The 17,926-nt window shown below is 36.1% G+C and overlaps 1 protein-coding gene across 1 annotated transcript in view; it reads left to right on the top strand.

Annotated features, from left to right (window-relative positions):
• The window catches only part of WDFY3 (WD repeat and FYVE domain containing 3), a 288,940-nt gene that overhangs the window by 168,526 nt on the left and 102,488 nt on the right, over positions 1 to 17,926 (top strand). The window contains exons 16-23 of the mRNA XM_090266254.1: positions 738 to 952; positions 4,719 to 4,831; positions 9,207 to 9,438; positions 10,687 to 10,787; positions 10,935 to 11,153; positions 14,627 to 14,808; positions 15,591 to 15,822; positions 17,337 to 17,497. Of these exons, the coding sequence (XP_090122380.1) occupies positions 738 to 952; positions 4,719 to 4,831; positions 9,207 to 9,438; positions 10,687 to 10,787; positions 10,935 to 11,153; positions 14,627 to 14,808; positions 15,591 to 15,822; positions 17,337 to 17,497 (1,455 nt within the window). The remainder of the gene's footprint in view (positions 1 to 737; positions 953 to 4,718; positions 4,832 to 9,206; positions 9,439 to 10,686; positions 10,788 to 10,934; positions 11,154 to 14,626; positions 14,809 to 15,590; positions 15,823 to 17,336; positions 17,498 to 17,926) is intronic.

Below are 17,926 nucleotides of genomic sequence, written 5' to 3'. Positions count from 1 at the left end.
AGAAAGATAGAAAGTGATATGAAACCATTCCATATCACATACCAAAGTCGGTTAAGGAAAAAATATGTAGGTTTTTCTATTAATTCTCATTAATTTATAAGTTAATTTTATTAGTTTTTAAATTAATGATAGCTATGAATGTTTTAGGATACAATTGATTTGACAGATACAGCCAACACGGTTATTCTGGTGTGAAAATTATCCTGTTTCTTTTTGAAAATCCTGCTCAGCACTGGAAATCGTTAATAAGTAGTACAGAAAGAAAAATGACTGAAGATACCACTTTGAAGCCATTTACTTGTTTTGACTTGTAGCACTCAAGAGTGTGAGTGAGCTGGAGTTTGGTTGACAAATTTTGTTAAAATGTATGGCCTCCAAGCCCTAAAGTGTCACAAACGTAAATAATAGGACCTCCTTAAACTGGTTATTTACACACCATGAAAAGAGTTTACAGCCACTATTTCTGTAAAAATTAAATTACTAGTAATAGCTATATAGTCATGTAATAGGAAATACTTGGAATAGAATGGAGTCCAGCTGGCTGTGCTTGCAAAATGAGGACAGGAGATGTGTGCCTCGCCGTCTTCTGGAGTTGCTGGTCTCTGAGCCGCTGCTTAAAGCATCTGAATGTGATTTGCAGCATGTTGAGACCTCATAGTAAAAGGTGTGTTTCATGTGGAGAGAACTATCACCTATCTTACTAAGAATGGTGGTATGGATTTCTTTGTTAACTTTAGCATGCTTTGGACCTTCAACTTGCCGTGGCAAATATTTTACAATCCCTGGTGCACACAGAAAGAAACCAGCAAGTCATGTGTGAAGCTGGTCTTCATGCACGACTGCTGCAGCGGTGCAGTGCCGCACTGGCTGATGAGGACCACGCACTGCACCCACCCCTCCAGCGGATGTTTGAAAGGTTAGCCTCTCAGTCTCTGGAGCCCATGGTGCTGAGGTCAGTAGTTCTCTTTTTCACATTTCAATATCCTCAATTAGTGACGGTATTCCAAGGGCCTTTATATGCAAAAGTTCCTGCTTTAATAGACATGTATTTAAGTATCTGTGGGCAAAAATGATGGACAAAAAATTGGGCAAAATGCTCCCAGTATAGCATATATAAACAAACAAATCTAGTTTTTAATGAACAGAGGATGTTTCTGTTTGTTGGTTATTTCTTCCACGTGAATTCAGCAAATCTCAGTTTGCTTTAAAAATAAAGTCATATTATATTTAAGACTTGCACCTACTTGAAGAACTTTTTATATGTAAGAACGCTTCTAAGAAATACTTGTTTAACTTTTTTATTTTTAAATAGTGATAGATTCAGAGGACATTGTAAAGTCAGATAAGAGAGGTTCTGTGTCCCCTTCACCCAGTTTCCTCCAGTGGTTACATCTTATGTAATTATAGCACAACATCAAAACCAAGAAGTCAGCATTGGTACAGTGTATCCATGTATGCTATGTAGTTCCTTGATATTTATCATATGTATAGGTTTATGTGACTACCACATAATCAAGGTATCACAGAGGTCTCCCATTATTGTCACATGCATGTCCCTAACCCCCACAAACCACTAATCTGTTCTTCATCTCTATAATTTTGTCACTTGAGAATGTTATATAAATGAACTCATACAATATGTGACTTTACAATTGGCTTTTTCTTTTTAACCTATAATCCCTTTGAAATGCATCTAAATTGTTACATATCAATAGTTTATTTCTTTTTGTTGCCAAGTAGTATTCCAAGGTGTGGATATATCTTCCATAGTTTAACCGTTCAAGAAATACTTAATTTTAAATAACCTTTAAATGGGAGAGAAACAGTGCTCTATGTTTAAGGGATGAAACAACATTTTTAAAAGTATTTTTCTTGAAATTACCTAGCCAAACAGATTTAATGCAAAAGTCATCTTATCTCTCCTTTTAAGAATATACTTACATATCTTGTCACTTATATATTAGCAGCTCTCTTTGTAAGATAAATGTTTTCTGCTGCTAAAGTTCTTCTTTTTCATAAATTTTTAGGAATTTTCTTAAAAATGGCTGGACTTCACATGAAATTTATGTTTTTTAACTGACTCCAAACTAATGATGGATTAAAAAACAACACATGCAGTAAACATTTATTAAACTATGTTATATCAGCCAGTGGGCTAGGCCTTGATAATATATAGATGAATGAGACAATCCCTACTTCCTTGTTCCATCATCTTATGGATATAATAAGAATCCTAAAATATTGAAAAGAGGGTGGGGATTATCTCTGATCCTTTTTGGTAAACTTACTTTAAAAGTATAGAGTAAATGGAGGCATAGGTAGACACACTTCGCCTCCTCGTGCAATCATAGAAAGAATTACAACCAGATCTCAAAACTAGTAACACCCAGAACTGTCAGAAAATTGAGCTGTATGAAGTCTGACAACCAAGGATTTAAAGAAGCCACATTCATCAAGATGGGTAGGAGGGGTGGAGTCTCAGAGACAGGTGGAGAGGCGGCAGCAGAACGTAGGTGAGGGATAACTTGGGAGCAAGCAATCCCAGCCCCAGGCCAGACCACACAGCCCAGGGTTCTAGTAGTGGGGAGACAAACCCCCATTACCTCTGGCTGTAAAAACCAGCGGGGTTGGGGCAGTGGGAGAAACTGCCAGATTTTCGCCCCTTAAAGAGCTGTCGTGATCTTAGATATACACAAACCCACCTACTCTGGGATTCACCACCAAGGCAGCATCTGGAAGGACACTAGTCACACCCTGGAAGGGGGTGAGGTGACTGGAGAAGGTACGAGCTTTGGGCAAGCTGCCAGAAGCCAGGTGGCATCATTGTCGACTCTCCAGGCCCTCTTCACACAGCCATAAAGCAGTGAAGCAGGTTACCCAGCCCTGGCAATTACCTAAAGCTCCGCCCCACACAATTTACAGGTGCCTTTTCTACATAGGCCACAGTACTAAGGCAGGGAATAAAAGCAGCTTTACTTAATACACAGAAACAAACAAAGGGCAGCTTCTAAATTGAGGAGACAACAAAATATGGCCCAAATGAAAGAACAGAGCAAAACCCCAGAAAAAGAACTAAGTGAAACAGAGACGGCCAACTTATAAGATGCAGAGTTCGAAACACTTGTTATCAGGATTCTCAGAGAACTCCTTGAGTGTGGAAAAAATAAAGGAAGAAATGAAGGCTACGCTAAATGAAATAAAAAATAATCCACAGGAAACCATCCCAAAAGAAAAGGAAGCCAGGATTCAAACCAACAGTTTGAAACATAAGGAAGAGATAAACATTCAACCAGAACAAAAAGGAGAAACAAGAATTTTAAAAAAGAAACAAGGATAGGCTTAGGAACCTCTGGGACATCTTCAAACATGCCAACTTCTCAATTATAGGTATGCCAGAAGGAGAAGAGGAAGAGCAAGAAATCGAAAACTTATTTGAAAAATTATGAAAGAAAACTTCCCTAATTTGGAGAAAGAAATAGAAGTACAAGTCCAGAAAGCATAGAGTCCCAAACAAGTTGGACCCAAAGAGGACCACACCAAGATACAACACGATTAAAATACCAAAGATTGAAGATAAAGAGAGAATCTTAAAAGCAAGAGAAAGGCAGAGAGTTACCTACAAAGGAGTTCCCTTAAGACTATCAGCTGATTTCTCAAATGAAAAGAGACTGAAAAGAAGTATTCAAGGTGATGAAAAGCAAAGACCTCCAAACCTAGATTACTCCATCCAGCAAATCTATCATTTAGAATCGAAGGGCAGATAAGTGCTTCCCAGACAAGGTAAAGCTAAAGGAGTTCATCATCACCAAGCCATTATTACATGAAATGTTAAAGGGACTTATTTAAGAAAAAGATCAAAACCATGAACATTAAAAAGGCAAAAAAATTACAACTATCAACAACTGAACCTAAAAACAAACAAACAAACAAAAAACTAAGGAACAGGAACAGAATCATAGGTATAGGGATCATTTGGAGGGTTATCAGCTGGGAGGGGGGAGGGGAAGAAAGGGGAAATGGTGCAGGGATTAAGAAGCATAATTGATAGGAACAAATTAGATACTGGGAAGTTAAGAATAGTGTAGCAAAGGGAGATGCCAAAGAACTTACACACATGATCCATGGGGAGTGTTGCTGGAGGGAAGGTGGGTACCATGCGGAAAAGGAAGCAAATGGGAAAATTGGAACAACTGTAACAGCATAATGAATAAAACATGCATTAAAAAAGTAGAGAGAGTGGGAGAGAGACTATCTCATACCCAATGCTAGTATCTTGCTAAATAACTTATTGGCTAGTTAGATAAACAGAGCAGGAATGGCAATCAACCATTTGGACATGCTCATTTTTCACAGTTAGTGAATTCTCAGAATATAAGGTCATATTTTGGTACAGGTAACCCAGGTGCTGATAAGACATAGGTTATATACTAATTGTATATCATTGTACTCTATTGTGAAAAACTAGTAGAAGATACATCACATTCCAGGAAAACACGCTCCTTAGATTTCATTTTCTAGCCCTTCACAAGATTCTCTGTGTACTTTTCAGTGCTTGGTATTTAAAACATAAAATTAACATTGTGTTTTTTTTTTAAATAACTGTTGGGATTGCTTTTGTATTTCAGCTAATGTGTTATGATTCATTAAATCCAATTTTCTATTTGTTTGGTTTATGATTTATGTAATATTCTCAATCAAGGAATAACTTTTTTCTTTAGGGAGTTTTTGCGTTTGGCAAGTCCATTAAATTGTGGTGCCTGGGACAAAAAACTGCTAAAACAATATAGAGTCCACAAACCAAGTTCCCTGAGTTATGAGCCAGAGATGAGAAGTAAGTTGACCTTTGAACTTCCCATTTTTGGTTTATTTTTAAAATGAAAATCATGTAGGGGATAAATATTTCAAGAAGTTTTACTGTGATAAAAGAAAATACAAGAATTTGTTGTTGTCTGCTGTTAAGTAAATGGAGGAACACAAGATCTGGTTGATGGCTGAAGGGGGTGGGGAAGGAATCATTGATATAATAAGTGAGATCTAGAGGAGATGAGAATTACCTGCAGAATAGCCCTTGGCTTGGAAGGGGTAGTACTCTTTCCCAGAGGACCCATAATTACTTTGCCTTTCTCTAGTGGCCTTTCTTGCCTGCACTAGTGATGGATTGGGATATTAACGGGCTGTGAGTTTGCAAGACAGTTGCTGCAGAAAATTTTAAAATGCTGACAGAAGTAGTTGAGATACACCAAAGCGTATAGGCTAGATAGGAAAAGAAGTGAAGCCAAGCAGCTAATGATAGGCGGGGAGGAAAAGGACAGATCACTGGTCTGAAGAATAATGGCTCAGCCAGAAAGCAAAGGTAGTCAGAGAAAGGGAATGAGAAAACTGGAGGAATGGGGTGGGACAATGGCAAACAAAATTGGAGCAGTGAAACAAGCAACAAGGACTGCCCAAATTGTGACTCTGGAATGAAGTAGAGGTGAAGCTCACTGGAGGAAAGGTAATCTCATGTGGACCTTGATATTATCCCCTGCAAGAATTCATACAGAGAAGACTGAGAACAAGGGCCAGCAATAGGATCTGGCAGTTTCATAGAGAAGGGGTGACAGTATTGCTGATGAGGGAGCCTCCAGGGAGGAAAAGTTTTTTCATCAGGCTGATAGAATGATGATGGGGACGAGGGTACAGTATAGCGGAATGCAGGCACTGCTCACTAATCCGGCATGGATGGTAGAGAAGCAACAGACTCCATCCACTGTAGTGTATGGGTGGTGTTCTCAGTAGAGATCTCAGTTGCACTTAATTTCCTCCCAATGCTAATTGTATAGTTTTGTTGTCTTTTACTTCATAATTTATTTGGTATCTTTGTTAGCCATAGTGATGCAGCATTTAAACAGAAAAGAATATAACTTAGGTAAGTAGAATGGTGTGTAAGAATGTTGTGATCATTTAATCAGCCCCTTTTTTTAGGTAAGAGTCAGATTAAACAATTGTTATTTCAGTCTAGATTCTTTTTCTCCTGCAAAACTTTTGATCTTTTGAGTTCCAGCAGTTTTACTGCAAAACAAAAAGTTGCATTTTTTATATCAATTAATATACTATATGTATATATTTTTTGTTATTGTTGTTTTTGTACTTTTCACTTTTTCTTAGAATTGTGTTGTGTTCCTTTGTAAAGAACAGGAACAAAAATAGTTTCTTTCTCTCAGAGAGTATTGAACTATTTTTATGCTTGCCTGATTGCTTAGCACATTTAAGAGGGAAACAGTTACATTTATGTAGTTTATCTTGAAAGGGAATATCTTCTTCATTACATTTGTAATGCATTTCTGAAAAATAGAACATTAGTTTAAAATTTTTATTTTCCTTCTTGAAATTATTATTAACAGGCATATAGGAATTTTTTAATTGAAGTACTTTTAGTGATCGCATATTTACTATTTTTAAAGGGGAAATGTATTTTTTATTTTTATTTTTTAAAGTATATTTTATTGATTATGTTGTTACTTAAAGTAGTCCCAATTTTTCCCCTTTTCTCCCTATTGCCCAGTAGCCCCTTCCCCCAGCAATCCTGCCACCCCTTAGCTTATGTCCATGGGTCATACATATAAGTTCTTTGGTTTCACCTTTCCTATATTATCCTTAACTTCCCCCTGTATTTTGTACCAACCAATTATGCTTCTTAATCCCTGCACTATTCCCTGTTTCACCCTATTCCCCCTCCCAGCTGGTAATCCTCCAAATGATCCCTATACCTATGATTCTGTTCCTATTCTGGTTTGCTTAGTTGGGTTTTGTTTTTACTTTTTAGATGCAGTTGTTGATAGTTGTGAGTTTGTTGTCATTTTAGCGTTCATAGTTTTGATCTTCTTTTTCTTAAATAACTCTCTTTAACATTTCATGTAATAATGGCTTGGTGATGATGAATTCTTTTAGCTTTACCTTGTCTGGGAAGCACTTTGTCTGCCCTTCCATTCTAAATGATAGCTTTGCTGGATAGAGTAATCTTGGTTGTGGGTCCTTGCTTTTCATCACATTGAATACTTCTTGCCAGTACCTTCTTGCCTGAAAGTCTCTTTTGAGAAATTAGCTGATAGTCTTATAGGCACCCCTTTGTAGGTGTAGGTAACTCTTTGTTTTTCTCTTGCTGCTTTTAAGATTCTCTCTTTATCTTCAGTCTTTGGCATTTTAATTATGACTTGTCTCGGTGTCGTCCTCCTTGGGTCTACCATGTTTGGGACTCTCTCTGCTTCCTGGACTTGTATGTCTATATCCTTTGCCAAATTTAGGAAGTTTCCTTCATTATTTCTCACATAAGCTTTCAATTTCTTGCTTTTCCTCTTCTACTTCTGGCACCTCTATGATTCGGATGTTGGCACGTTTAAAGTGGTCTCAGAGGTTCCTAATCCTCTCCTCATTTTTTTCAATTCTTCTTTCCTTATTCTGTACTGGTCGACTTTTTTTTTCTTCCTTATATTCCAAATCATTGATTTGAACCTCAGTTTCCTTCCCTTCACCATTGGTTTTGTGTGGATTTTCCTTTGTTTCATTTAACATAGCCTCACTTCTTCCCTTATGCATTTGCTATATTCAAGCATATCTGTCAATCCTGTGAGCATCTTTATCACCAGTGTTTTGAACTCTGCATCTATTAGGTTGGCTATCTCCTCATCTATTAGGTTGGCTATGTCCTCATTGCTTAGTTCTCCCACTGGAACCTTGATCCGTTCCCCCTTTTGGGTCATACTTCTCTGTCTCCTCATCTTGACAGGCTCCTGTGTTTGTTTGCCTGTGTTTCTTAGAGCTGTTGCTCCTGTTATGCTGTAAGGGGTGGAGCCTTAGATATTTGTCAGTATAGGGTGACCCATTTCACCACATTGCGGCGCTGTATGTGGGGGAAGGGTCAGAGAGGGAACAATGCTGCTTGCTCAGCACTTGCCCCTTTTCCAGGCACTTCTCCCACTTTCATATGGGACTCGCACCTCTCTATTGCCCAGGCCCTCATTCCCAGAGTGGGTGGGTCTGCGAACATTCTCAGACCATGGGGGCCCTTTAAACAAGTGGACTCTGCTGAGAGACTGGCAGTTTCTTCCTCCACCCCAACCCCCACTGGTTTGCACAGTCAGAAGCAGTGAGGCTTGATATTCCCCGGTGCTGGGACGGTGAGCTGCGCAGCCTGGTCTGGAGCTGAGCTGGGAACGCTCCCCAGGTGTCCCTTTCTAGTTTTTAAAATGTGTAACTGCGCTTACCACCAACCTGCCGCCGCCACCACCGCACCGCGTCCTCTCCACCCAGGCTCTGCCTCTCCTACCTGTCTGGATGAGTATTTCTTCTTTATATCTTTGTTTGTTGGACTTCCATGCAGCTTGATTTTCTGGAACTTCTGGTTGTCTCTAGTTTTGAGGTAGCTGTATTCCTTCTTAGTTGTGGAGGGAGACCCAGTGTATCTGTCTAGGCCTCCATCTTGGCCGGAAGTCTGGGAAATGTATTTTTCAAAGATTTTATTTATTTATTTTTAGAGAGAGGGGAAGGGAGGAAGAAAGAGAGAGAGAAAATTTATGTATGAGAGTAACATCGATTTATTGCCTCTCTCATGCACCCCAACCAGTGACTAGACTACAACCCAGGGCACCGGGAATCAAACAGACGACCTTTTGTTTTGCAGGACGATGCTCAACTAAGTGAGCCATGCTGGTCAGGGCAACATATTTAATTTTGATAGTTGTAAGAGAAGAATTAAAAGTGGAGAGAAAATGGGAGAAGTTTCTGCTATTTATCTGATTTTTTTAATTAGAAAGATGACTTGTTTCTTTTCATTATAATGCTTTTAGAATATTTTGCTTTCTTTTCTTAAAGAGAAGTAATAAATAATTTTGTAGCATAAAAGTATAATCTTGTTTTTATAAAAATTATTAACTAAATTTATAATTAAATTACATTGTAACAGTAGCTTGGTGTATAGTGGTTATTGGTGATTTTTATTATTTATACTCTAGTCTCTAACATTTCTGTAAATCTGTTTATTACTTTAATAATAAGTGAAAAAGGAAATATATGCAATTTGTTTTAAAATAAACATGAAGTATACTAAAACTGGATAATAGCGTTGGTGTTTATAACGAAATAATTGCAAAAACTGAATTGTGGTATTTAAAACTAAATCAGCCTTGTAAAGTCATTATTTAGAAACCTACATGCTATTTTTCTTCTAGGTAGTATGATCACATCTGTGGATGGTCTGGGTTCTGATAATGTTTTCAGTTTACATGAAGATAATCATTACCGGATAAGCAAGAGCCTGGTAAAATCTGCAGAAGGAAGTACTGTACCCCTGACCCGGGTAAAGTGTCTGGTCTCCATGACAACTCCACATGACATCAGACTTCATGGGTCATCAGTTACTCCAGCTTTTGTTGAATTTGACACATCCCTTGAGGGATTTGGGTAAGGAATTTGCAAGGTAGCCAAGCCTTATTATGTTATTTTATGACTCATATTTGCCTTTGAAAAACAGATCTTTAGTTTTAAATCTACTTGACTAAAATATACTATATGCTATATCTTTTTAAATTAGAGTTATTTGAGCATGTTACTTTAAGATTTTTAGATTTATTTATTATACTAAATAAATTTAATATATTTTAAAGTTATCACCTACAGCCCAAAGTTCAAATCTGTTTTGTAAATTTTATATTTTTGTAAATAAAGTTTTATTGTAATACAGCCTATATATGTATTATCATGCTAGAGTAGCAGAGTAGAGTAGTTGTGAAAGAGACTATGTGGTCTTTAGAGCATAAAGTATTTATGGCCTAGCTCTCTCCAGAAAATGTTTACCAACCTCTGATTTAGTATAATTAATTTATAGATAATATGCTAATTAAAATCTTTAAAAGCTCTGGGTGTTATCATCATCCTTTCCATCAAAATACCTAGCTTAGTATCTTATACATTAATATTCAATGACTGTCATATCTAATGAGTAAATACTTTCAAGTGACAGAAAAGGCTGTAGCAGCAGAAATAACAATAAAGAATCTGTAGAGAATATAGAAGAGTTTATAAAGTCTGTCAGCGTTGAAATGGACATACATGCTCATAGAATAGATCTATGTCTGTACTAGTTATTTGTGGGATTCTTATGCATTGATCTAAAACTAAAAATTGAATTTAGAAAGATTGTCATGGGTTACTATTCAATAGTGGATTAAAATATATTTGGGAATAGGCAAAACAAATCGGAACAATGGCAATGTGGGACAACAATTAAAAAAAGATATTTAAGAAATATAATATAAAATAAAATGTGAAAATAAAAAGAACAATGGCAACAGAGAAGAGTGAGTGACTCACTGGACAGAGATATAAGAGAATTTTTCTGCTGTGGTGAAATTATTCCAATGTCTTGAACAGGGTTATACATTGGTACATTTACCATATGCAAATTATGCTTTGACATTTTTTAAACATTTAAATTAAAAAATGCTGTTGAAGATTTTTAAAATATATCTTCCCATACTCTCCTGTAATTAAAAGAAGGGAAGGACTTTGTTAGGCATCCAGATTTATTCTATAATCTCTTATCCCTAGATACCCCTTAAATAATGGCAATTTATTTCATTGTGGTAAGTGCATAGTAATAACACAGGAACACAGTTGATCTCTAATATGTACATCATCTTTCTTTAATAGCTGCCTGTTTCTGCCCAGTTTGGCCCCTCATAATGCCCCTACAAACAGTGCCGTTACAACAGGCCTTCCTGATGGGGCTGTCGTCAGCGGCATTGGTTCTGGTAAATATTTCTTTGTTTATGAGAGTCTTTTTTTCTCATAAGATTATATTGTAGTTCACGCTCATTGCTTTTTGGTTTTTTGTTTGTTTTTCACTGGAAACAGTCAACACAAACTCCTTTACTGTTATTTTTCTATTTTTACTTTAGGTGAAAGATTCTTTCCCCCTCCGTCTGGCTTAAGCTACTCTAGCTGGTTTTGTATTGAACATTTTAGTTCTCCTCCAAATAACCATCCTGTCAGACTTATGACTGTTGTGCGCCGAGCAAATTCTTTTGAGCAGCATTACGTGTGCCTTGCCATAGTTCTATCAGCAAAAGACCGATCTCTGATTGTTTCCACCAAAGAGGAACTACTCCAAAGCTATGGTCAGTATGTCTTTTTCTTTTTGCTTTTTGTGATCATTAAAAGTATTAAAGTTCATTATAATACTCATTTTTAAGACTCATCTGGAAATTCATTTCCAGTTTAATTATTATAGAACAGGCTATATGAAATCCTGACTATATTATTTACCAGTAAATTTTATGGCACTTACAAAAGAGACTTAGAAAACAGTGGAGAGAATCCTTAAAATAAGAATTCACCTCTACTTGCCAAGAAATCACAGCTTTTGCTAGGAAAGCAGATTGCTTGTTTGGTATATTTTAATAAGCATCTTCATTGGCTGTGAATTATGCTTAACTAATGAATAGTCATTGAGCACCTGCCTGCCATATGTTCCACTGTGGCAGACATAATAATATTTAAATTACTTTATCCATCACTTACCTTTAAGACTTACTACATACCACTTAATAATCCTGATTCCATAATTCCCTTCAACATGCCATAATGTTACATTGCTATACAACAGAACTTCAAATTCAAGGGATTCGTGAGATCTTTCTAAATTATGTAAATAAAATATAAATCTCAGTTTACTGAATTTTCTTTGCTGTTATTATAAGCATTTGTATAAATATATGCCTCTTTTTATCATCTTCTAATACGGTCTTTAAATAAAATACTACATTTTGCTTCACATGTGGTTTGTGTTCAAATATTAATTGAATATGAATGTTAGCTTCTCAATTTGATTGTAAGTCTTCTTGTTTTACTTAGTATTCTTCATCATGACTAGTACAGAGTTAGGCATGACTACAGTAGTGCTTTAAAGTTCTTATTAGGATACTTTATTTGTCTTTTCAGGACATTTTACCCTGTTTATATTTTCCTCCTATTTTTTGTTACGATTGTATTTATTTATTTTTAGAGAGGGGAAAGGAGAAAGAGAGAAAGGAAGAGAAACATGGGTGTGTCAGAGAAACACCAGTTAATTGCCTCTTGCATGCCCATAACTGGGGACCTTGCCGTGCAACCCAGGCTTGTACCCTGACTGGGAATCAAACCAGCGACCTTTCCCTATGTGGAATGATGCCCAACCCACTGAGCCACACCAGTCAGGGCTATTTTCCTCCTAATTAAAACTGCCTCCTGTCTTGTAATTTTTGGATACTTATTCTTTCACTGACCTCTCTTTCTCGGACGTATCTTTTGCAATTTTCCTCAACAGCTTTCTCTTACATCTTTCCCTTAAAATTTGTATTGCCCAAGGTTTCAGCTTTAGTCTTTGTATTCAGCCTACTCTTTATGAGGAAAAAAATAATCAATTTAAGTTTGCTTCAGGTCTTTTTATTCCAGGGACTCTGAAAGTAAAATTTTTTAATTTGTCTGTGTTCTAGGCTTTGTTCTTCTATTTTCAACTGCATATTAGACGTCTTCATATGAAGAATCTTCCTGTAAATAACTCACTATAATGTTTCTTCTTTATAAGACTGCATCTCCTTCTATTCTCCTGTCTTGGGAAATGACACCCCCACTACCAGCTTCGAAACCTTAAGTCTGCCTTGAAAATACCACCCCTTCTGCTAAGTGTTCCTGTATATGTCTCCTTAATTTTTCTTGAATCTTTTCTACCTTCCTATGTCCACTGCCATAGCCCTGTTTAATATTCTTTATCATTTATCTGGTCTTCATAAATTTTAATTCTTTATTTTATTTTTGTCTGTCTACCTTACTAGAACTATAAATTCCTGCATACAGTGTTATTACCTTGGTAATCTAGGTCGCTCTTTCTCCTAAAGCAGTGCTTAGCACAGTTTAGGCCACAAGTATTGTTTAAATATGTAAATGAGTGAATAAGAAAAAGAAAAAGAAGAAAAGAAATATGGATGACTAGAAAGGGAAACAAAGAAAAGTAAACAAGTAAAATCTAATAGAAAAATTAAGGAGTAGCTCTAGGGATATTTCAGTAAACCAGGAAAATGTTTTCTAATTATAGTATTTTTACTAAATGTAATTTGCAAGACCTCTATAGTCCATATATTGCTAGAAATTTATAATAAACATATACATTAGTTATACATATGATCTTATTGCTACAAGGATCCATCCTCCTAACAGCTGTAGCCCTTTAAGATGCCTAGGTAATGAAGAGTTGTCAGAAACCAGTTGTCTCACCAAGACATCTTGACACCATTGAATGCTGGCTATGTCTTAGTTTAAACCTGAGTCAGAATGTGAAACTCTCCAAAAATTTTTATAAGTAATATTTTCAACAATATCCAAGAAAATGCAGTCTATTAACTAGGGGTATAAGAGGGAAGAGTTCCTGGTTTTGCCTGTACTTTTTTTTTTTTTCCCCTCACATCCTTTGGTGCATAATACTAGAGGTTTCAAAGCTGTTTGATCCTGCTTTTCACCTAATTTATTTAATTCTGTTCTTATATTAGGTCACCTATGGAGAAGATTCTGTCTTTATAGAAGTCTTAACTCATCAATAGATGTATATTCTGAATTGTCATTTTGAAATATAATCTTGACATTTCAACATATGCAGATATTTTGAGATTCAAAAAATAAAAATTAATATTTTATTTATAGTTATTTCTGCATATAATTTAAAGTTTTAACTTTCAGTATATTGTGTGTGCTGCTTGTACTGGAAAATGGTGGGTCTTCTTTAAGTTACGTGCTTATAGATTAGCTCTTTTACAAAAAAACTTTTTGAGAAGGGAATGAGTTTTTAACATCTGGATTTTCGGTGCTATGCTGCCCTTTCTTCAATAGTTAGGAAAGGTAAATTAATTTTAATTAGCTTAATGTTACAATTTAATTGATAATAATGATCTAACATGATCAGGCAACAGACTGGGTAGCTCAGAGAAGCCAGATTGGAGTCAGGAAGTGATTGCAGAATGTCAGCAAATACCAGAATTATCTGGAGAAGCAGGAAAGTTGGATCAATAAATACTTTTCCATTCTATAAATCACCTTTTTACTACCAGCTGTTGTCAGGTGAGGGTCAGGACTATGCAGCCACAAACAAAGAACAGATAGTTGCCCTTTTGTATCATTGAGCAGAGCATATAGCGAGAATAAAATTTTAATTTTTCTTGGTTCTTTTTCTGACCAATGCTATAATCAAATGTATGTCAAAGTACAATTTAAAAAGACCTTCTATAACAGACCATGACAGGTAATAATGAAGTAGTCTTTTTTTGTTGTCTATTGTAACTTGATTTTATTGTCTATGTAATTTTATACATATTTTATTTTATTAGCTATTATTTGGTTATAACTATATGTATTTTGAGCAGAAGAAAGCAAAAGTATATCCCAGGTTTTACTTTTTACTACAGATAAAATTACCAAAGAAATAGGGTGTTTCCATTTACATCATCATCATATTAATACAAAGTCAAGCTCTCAATATGAATAGTTGTTAGAATGCAGATGATGAGGGTCTTTTTTGTTTGTTTGTTTGTTTGTTTGTTTGTAATTTCTTCCTCTGTTTTAGTTGATGATTTTAGTGAAGAATCCTCTTTTTATGAGATTCTCCCATGCTGTGCTCGCTTTCGATGTGGAGAACTTATAGTTGAGGGTCAGTGGCATCATCTGGTTCTGGTGATGAGCAAAGGCATGCTGAAAAACAGCACTGCAGCCCTCTACATTGATGGCCAGCTCGTTAGCACTGTGAAGGTAAGCGTGCCTGTTCTCGGAAACTCAGCCTGCTCTGCAGGGTAGTTTAGGGTATGTGGTGTGGTATGTATGTGTGTTTGCAGGGGTATTTTTTAAATTGTCTTAATTTTAAATTGACCTTTAGTACCCATTCAAACAATATGTTAGAGTCATGTGGCTGGCTAGTTCATACCACTTTATTAAAGAAGAATGGAAAGAAGGGGTTACAAAATAACCAAGAATCAGTGAATATACCAGTGATTGAGCCAGGCTACAAAGTGCTTTTTTACAATAGAGAGACCAGTTGGAGGATGCCTAAAGAAACTATTTTGTCACTTCATTGTTATTATTTTATGCAGTCCAGTAGATTCTATATTCCTTTAAAACTGGAATTGTTTGTTTTTATCTTTGTTTTCAGATAGTCTAGCTTAGTTCCTAATAATAATAATTGGTATTATTGTTTGTTGAATTAATGAGTATATAAATACTACCCTTGATAGTGATACGATAGTAGTCAGGAGAAAGGAGAGTTGAAGTAACCAGTAACAGTATCCCTGTATTTGAATATTTCCCTTTCTAGCATTATTTAGTTTACCTGTATTAGAGAATTGGATAACATTTCCAACTTCCACGTCAGGTTTCAGAATCTTGGCCTGACCTTTTGCTTCTCAATCCAATTGCTTTTGTACATTTATAAGGTTGTTATGACCTTGAGATAATGAAAATATACACCAAAAGTGCTTATTTTCCTGGGGGGAAATTTTTTGTCATAGCTTACACACTTGCTTTTTGTTTCTTTCTAGCTTCATTATGTTCACAGTACTCCCGGGGGTTCAGGTTCTGTAAATCCACCTGTGGTTAGCACAGTCTATGCATACATTGGTACTCCACCTGCCCAGCGCCAAATCGCTTCGCTGGTTTGGCGCCTAGGACCCACGCATTTTTTGGAAGAAGTTTTACCTCCTTCAAGTGTTACTACCATTTATGAACTAGGACCAAATTATGTTGGAAGCTTTCAGGCTGTATGTATGCCATGTGAGTAACTTATTTTTTCTTAAAGTTGTATAAAACTTAACTCCTACAATGTAGATGCATGACTTTAGTACATGTGTGTACATAAGGTTATACATTATGTTTCTCTAAAAAGAACAAAGGGGACCTTCTCCTCTACTTTTCTTAACATGATGCTATTGACCACTCATTCCTCTTCACAGTGTTCTCCTGCTCCTCCACTGATCATAGTGTACTTCCCTAATTTTTGTCTTCCTACCTGATCACTAATTTTCCAGTTTCTCTTATTGGTTCTAATATATCAGTGTACATTCTCATTAAGAGTCTAACCTCAGCCTTCTTCTCTTTCTATAATTTCTCCTGTTACATGAAGTAGTTTAAAGTGTGTCCAGAAAACACACACATACATTCTTTAGGTTAGAGCAGTTAACATCGATTTTTCTCATCCCTTTATTCCTGCTGTTCACTTCTTGTTATCCTTTCTTTCAAAAGAGTTTAAAATCAAAGGAACTGATGTTAAATACAGTTCCTTTGTAGTTCGCTTTTCAAATAATGTCTTTCATCCCCTTATTCTCATTATACCAAAGTTCTCAGAAGTTAGGACAAGTATATTGTAATGGTAACAATCCTATGGCTAAGTAATTTGTCTTACACTAATGCTCTTGATTTATATAGCATCTATAATAGCTAACACTTATTGAGTACTTAAATATGCCAGGTAAGTTAATATGCATGAAGGACATAACTGCTTGAGTTTTCATATATATTTATTCGTCTCCTAAAAATACTGGGAGTTGGGTACTGTTGTTATCATTCCCATTTTACAAATGAGGAAACTGAGGCACGGGGATATATAGGTCACACAGCTTTTTAAAAAATCCTCACCTGAGGATATGTTTATTAATTTTAGAGTGAGAGTAGGGGAGAGAGAGAAAAGGGAAAGAGAGAGTGAGAAACATTGATGTGAGAAACATTGATTGGTTACCTCCCATACACACTCCTACTGGGGATCAAACTTGCAACCTTTTGGTGTATGAGACAACACTCCAACCTACTGAGCCACCCGACTAGGATTGTCTTACAGCTTTTGAGTGATATAGTAGAGATTCAGACTTAAGCCATATAGCTCCAAAACCTGTGTTCTTAAATACTCTGCTATTCTGTCGAGAAGAACACAGAGGCGTAGATAAGGGCTTTCCAGTGGGAAGGAGGCCCAGTGCTGCAAAGCTCTTGGCCATTCCTCTCATTTTAATTCTCTTCTCATTTGAACTTAGAGGAAGTGTTTTGTGATTTGCTTGATAACAATTAACACTCTTTCTTTACATCATGCTATATGTTAAGCATATTTTCAGAGTAAAACTTGAAATCTAAAGCTCTGTGACTTTCCTGATTTTCTAGTTAAATAAATGAAGAGCTGAAAATTGAAGTTTTTCAGTTTAGTTCCGTTGTACTTTAAAAGATTTTCAGGTTCACTGATTTAAAAATGAAAAATACTTGTTAGAATAACAATTTTGAAAAGGATTGTTTTTCTTTTGAAGGTAAAGATGCAAAATCTGAAGGCATAGTCCCATCTCCTGTGTTGTTAGTACCAGAGGAAAAGGTGTCGTTTGGCCTCTATGCACTCTCTGTGGCTTCCCTGACAGTGGCAAGAATCCGGAAGGTGCACAACAAGTTGGACAGCAAAGCCATTGCTAAACAGGTAAGCAGAATGATTCCCTGGTGAGCTCTGGCTGATTCTGGAAAGATATTTCAGAGCTTCATTATGAGTCCCGCCCAAGTATGAGGGGATGCTGAAAACAGTGCTTTTCTTGTATATATTTGGTTTCTTTGGCTTTGAATTTAAGCCAAAACATATTTAGATATTAGCTTAATCTGGAAAAGTAAGAATTGTCTTCTAAGTGCATGATTTATGTTCTTATATTCTTATTGGTAATTTGAGAGATTGAACTTAGAAAACTAAAGAACATAATTGCTATTTCTAAGATTACAACTTAAGGTTTTTCTGGATCACCTACTATATGCATTATTTTGTTCAGGACACAGCAGTGGTAAAAAGAAAATTCCTGCCTTTATGGTTTTTACATTCTTGTGAAAGAGACAGATAATAACTCAAGAAAGAACGTAATGA

Source organism: Furipterus horrens, unplaced genomic scaffold (genome assembly GCF_987537825.1).
Source record: "Furipterus horrens unplaced genomic scaffold, mFurHor1.1.pri manual_scaffold_2, whole genome shotgun sequence".
NCBI classification, from domain to species: Eukaryota; Metazoa; Chordata; class Mammalia; order Chiroptera; family Furipteridae; genus Furipterus; species Furipterus horrens.
This window is presented reverse-complemented; position numbering and strand designations above follow the sequence as displayed.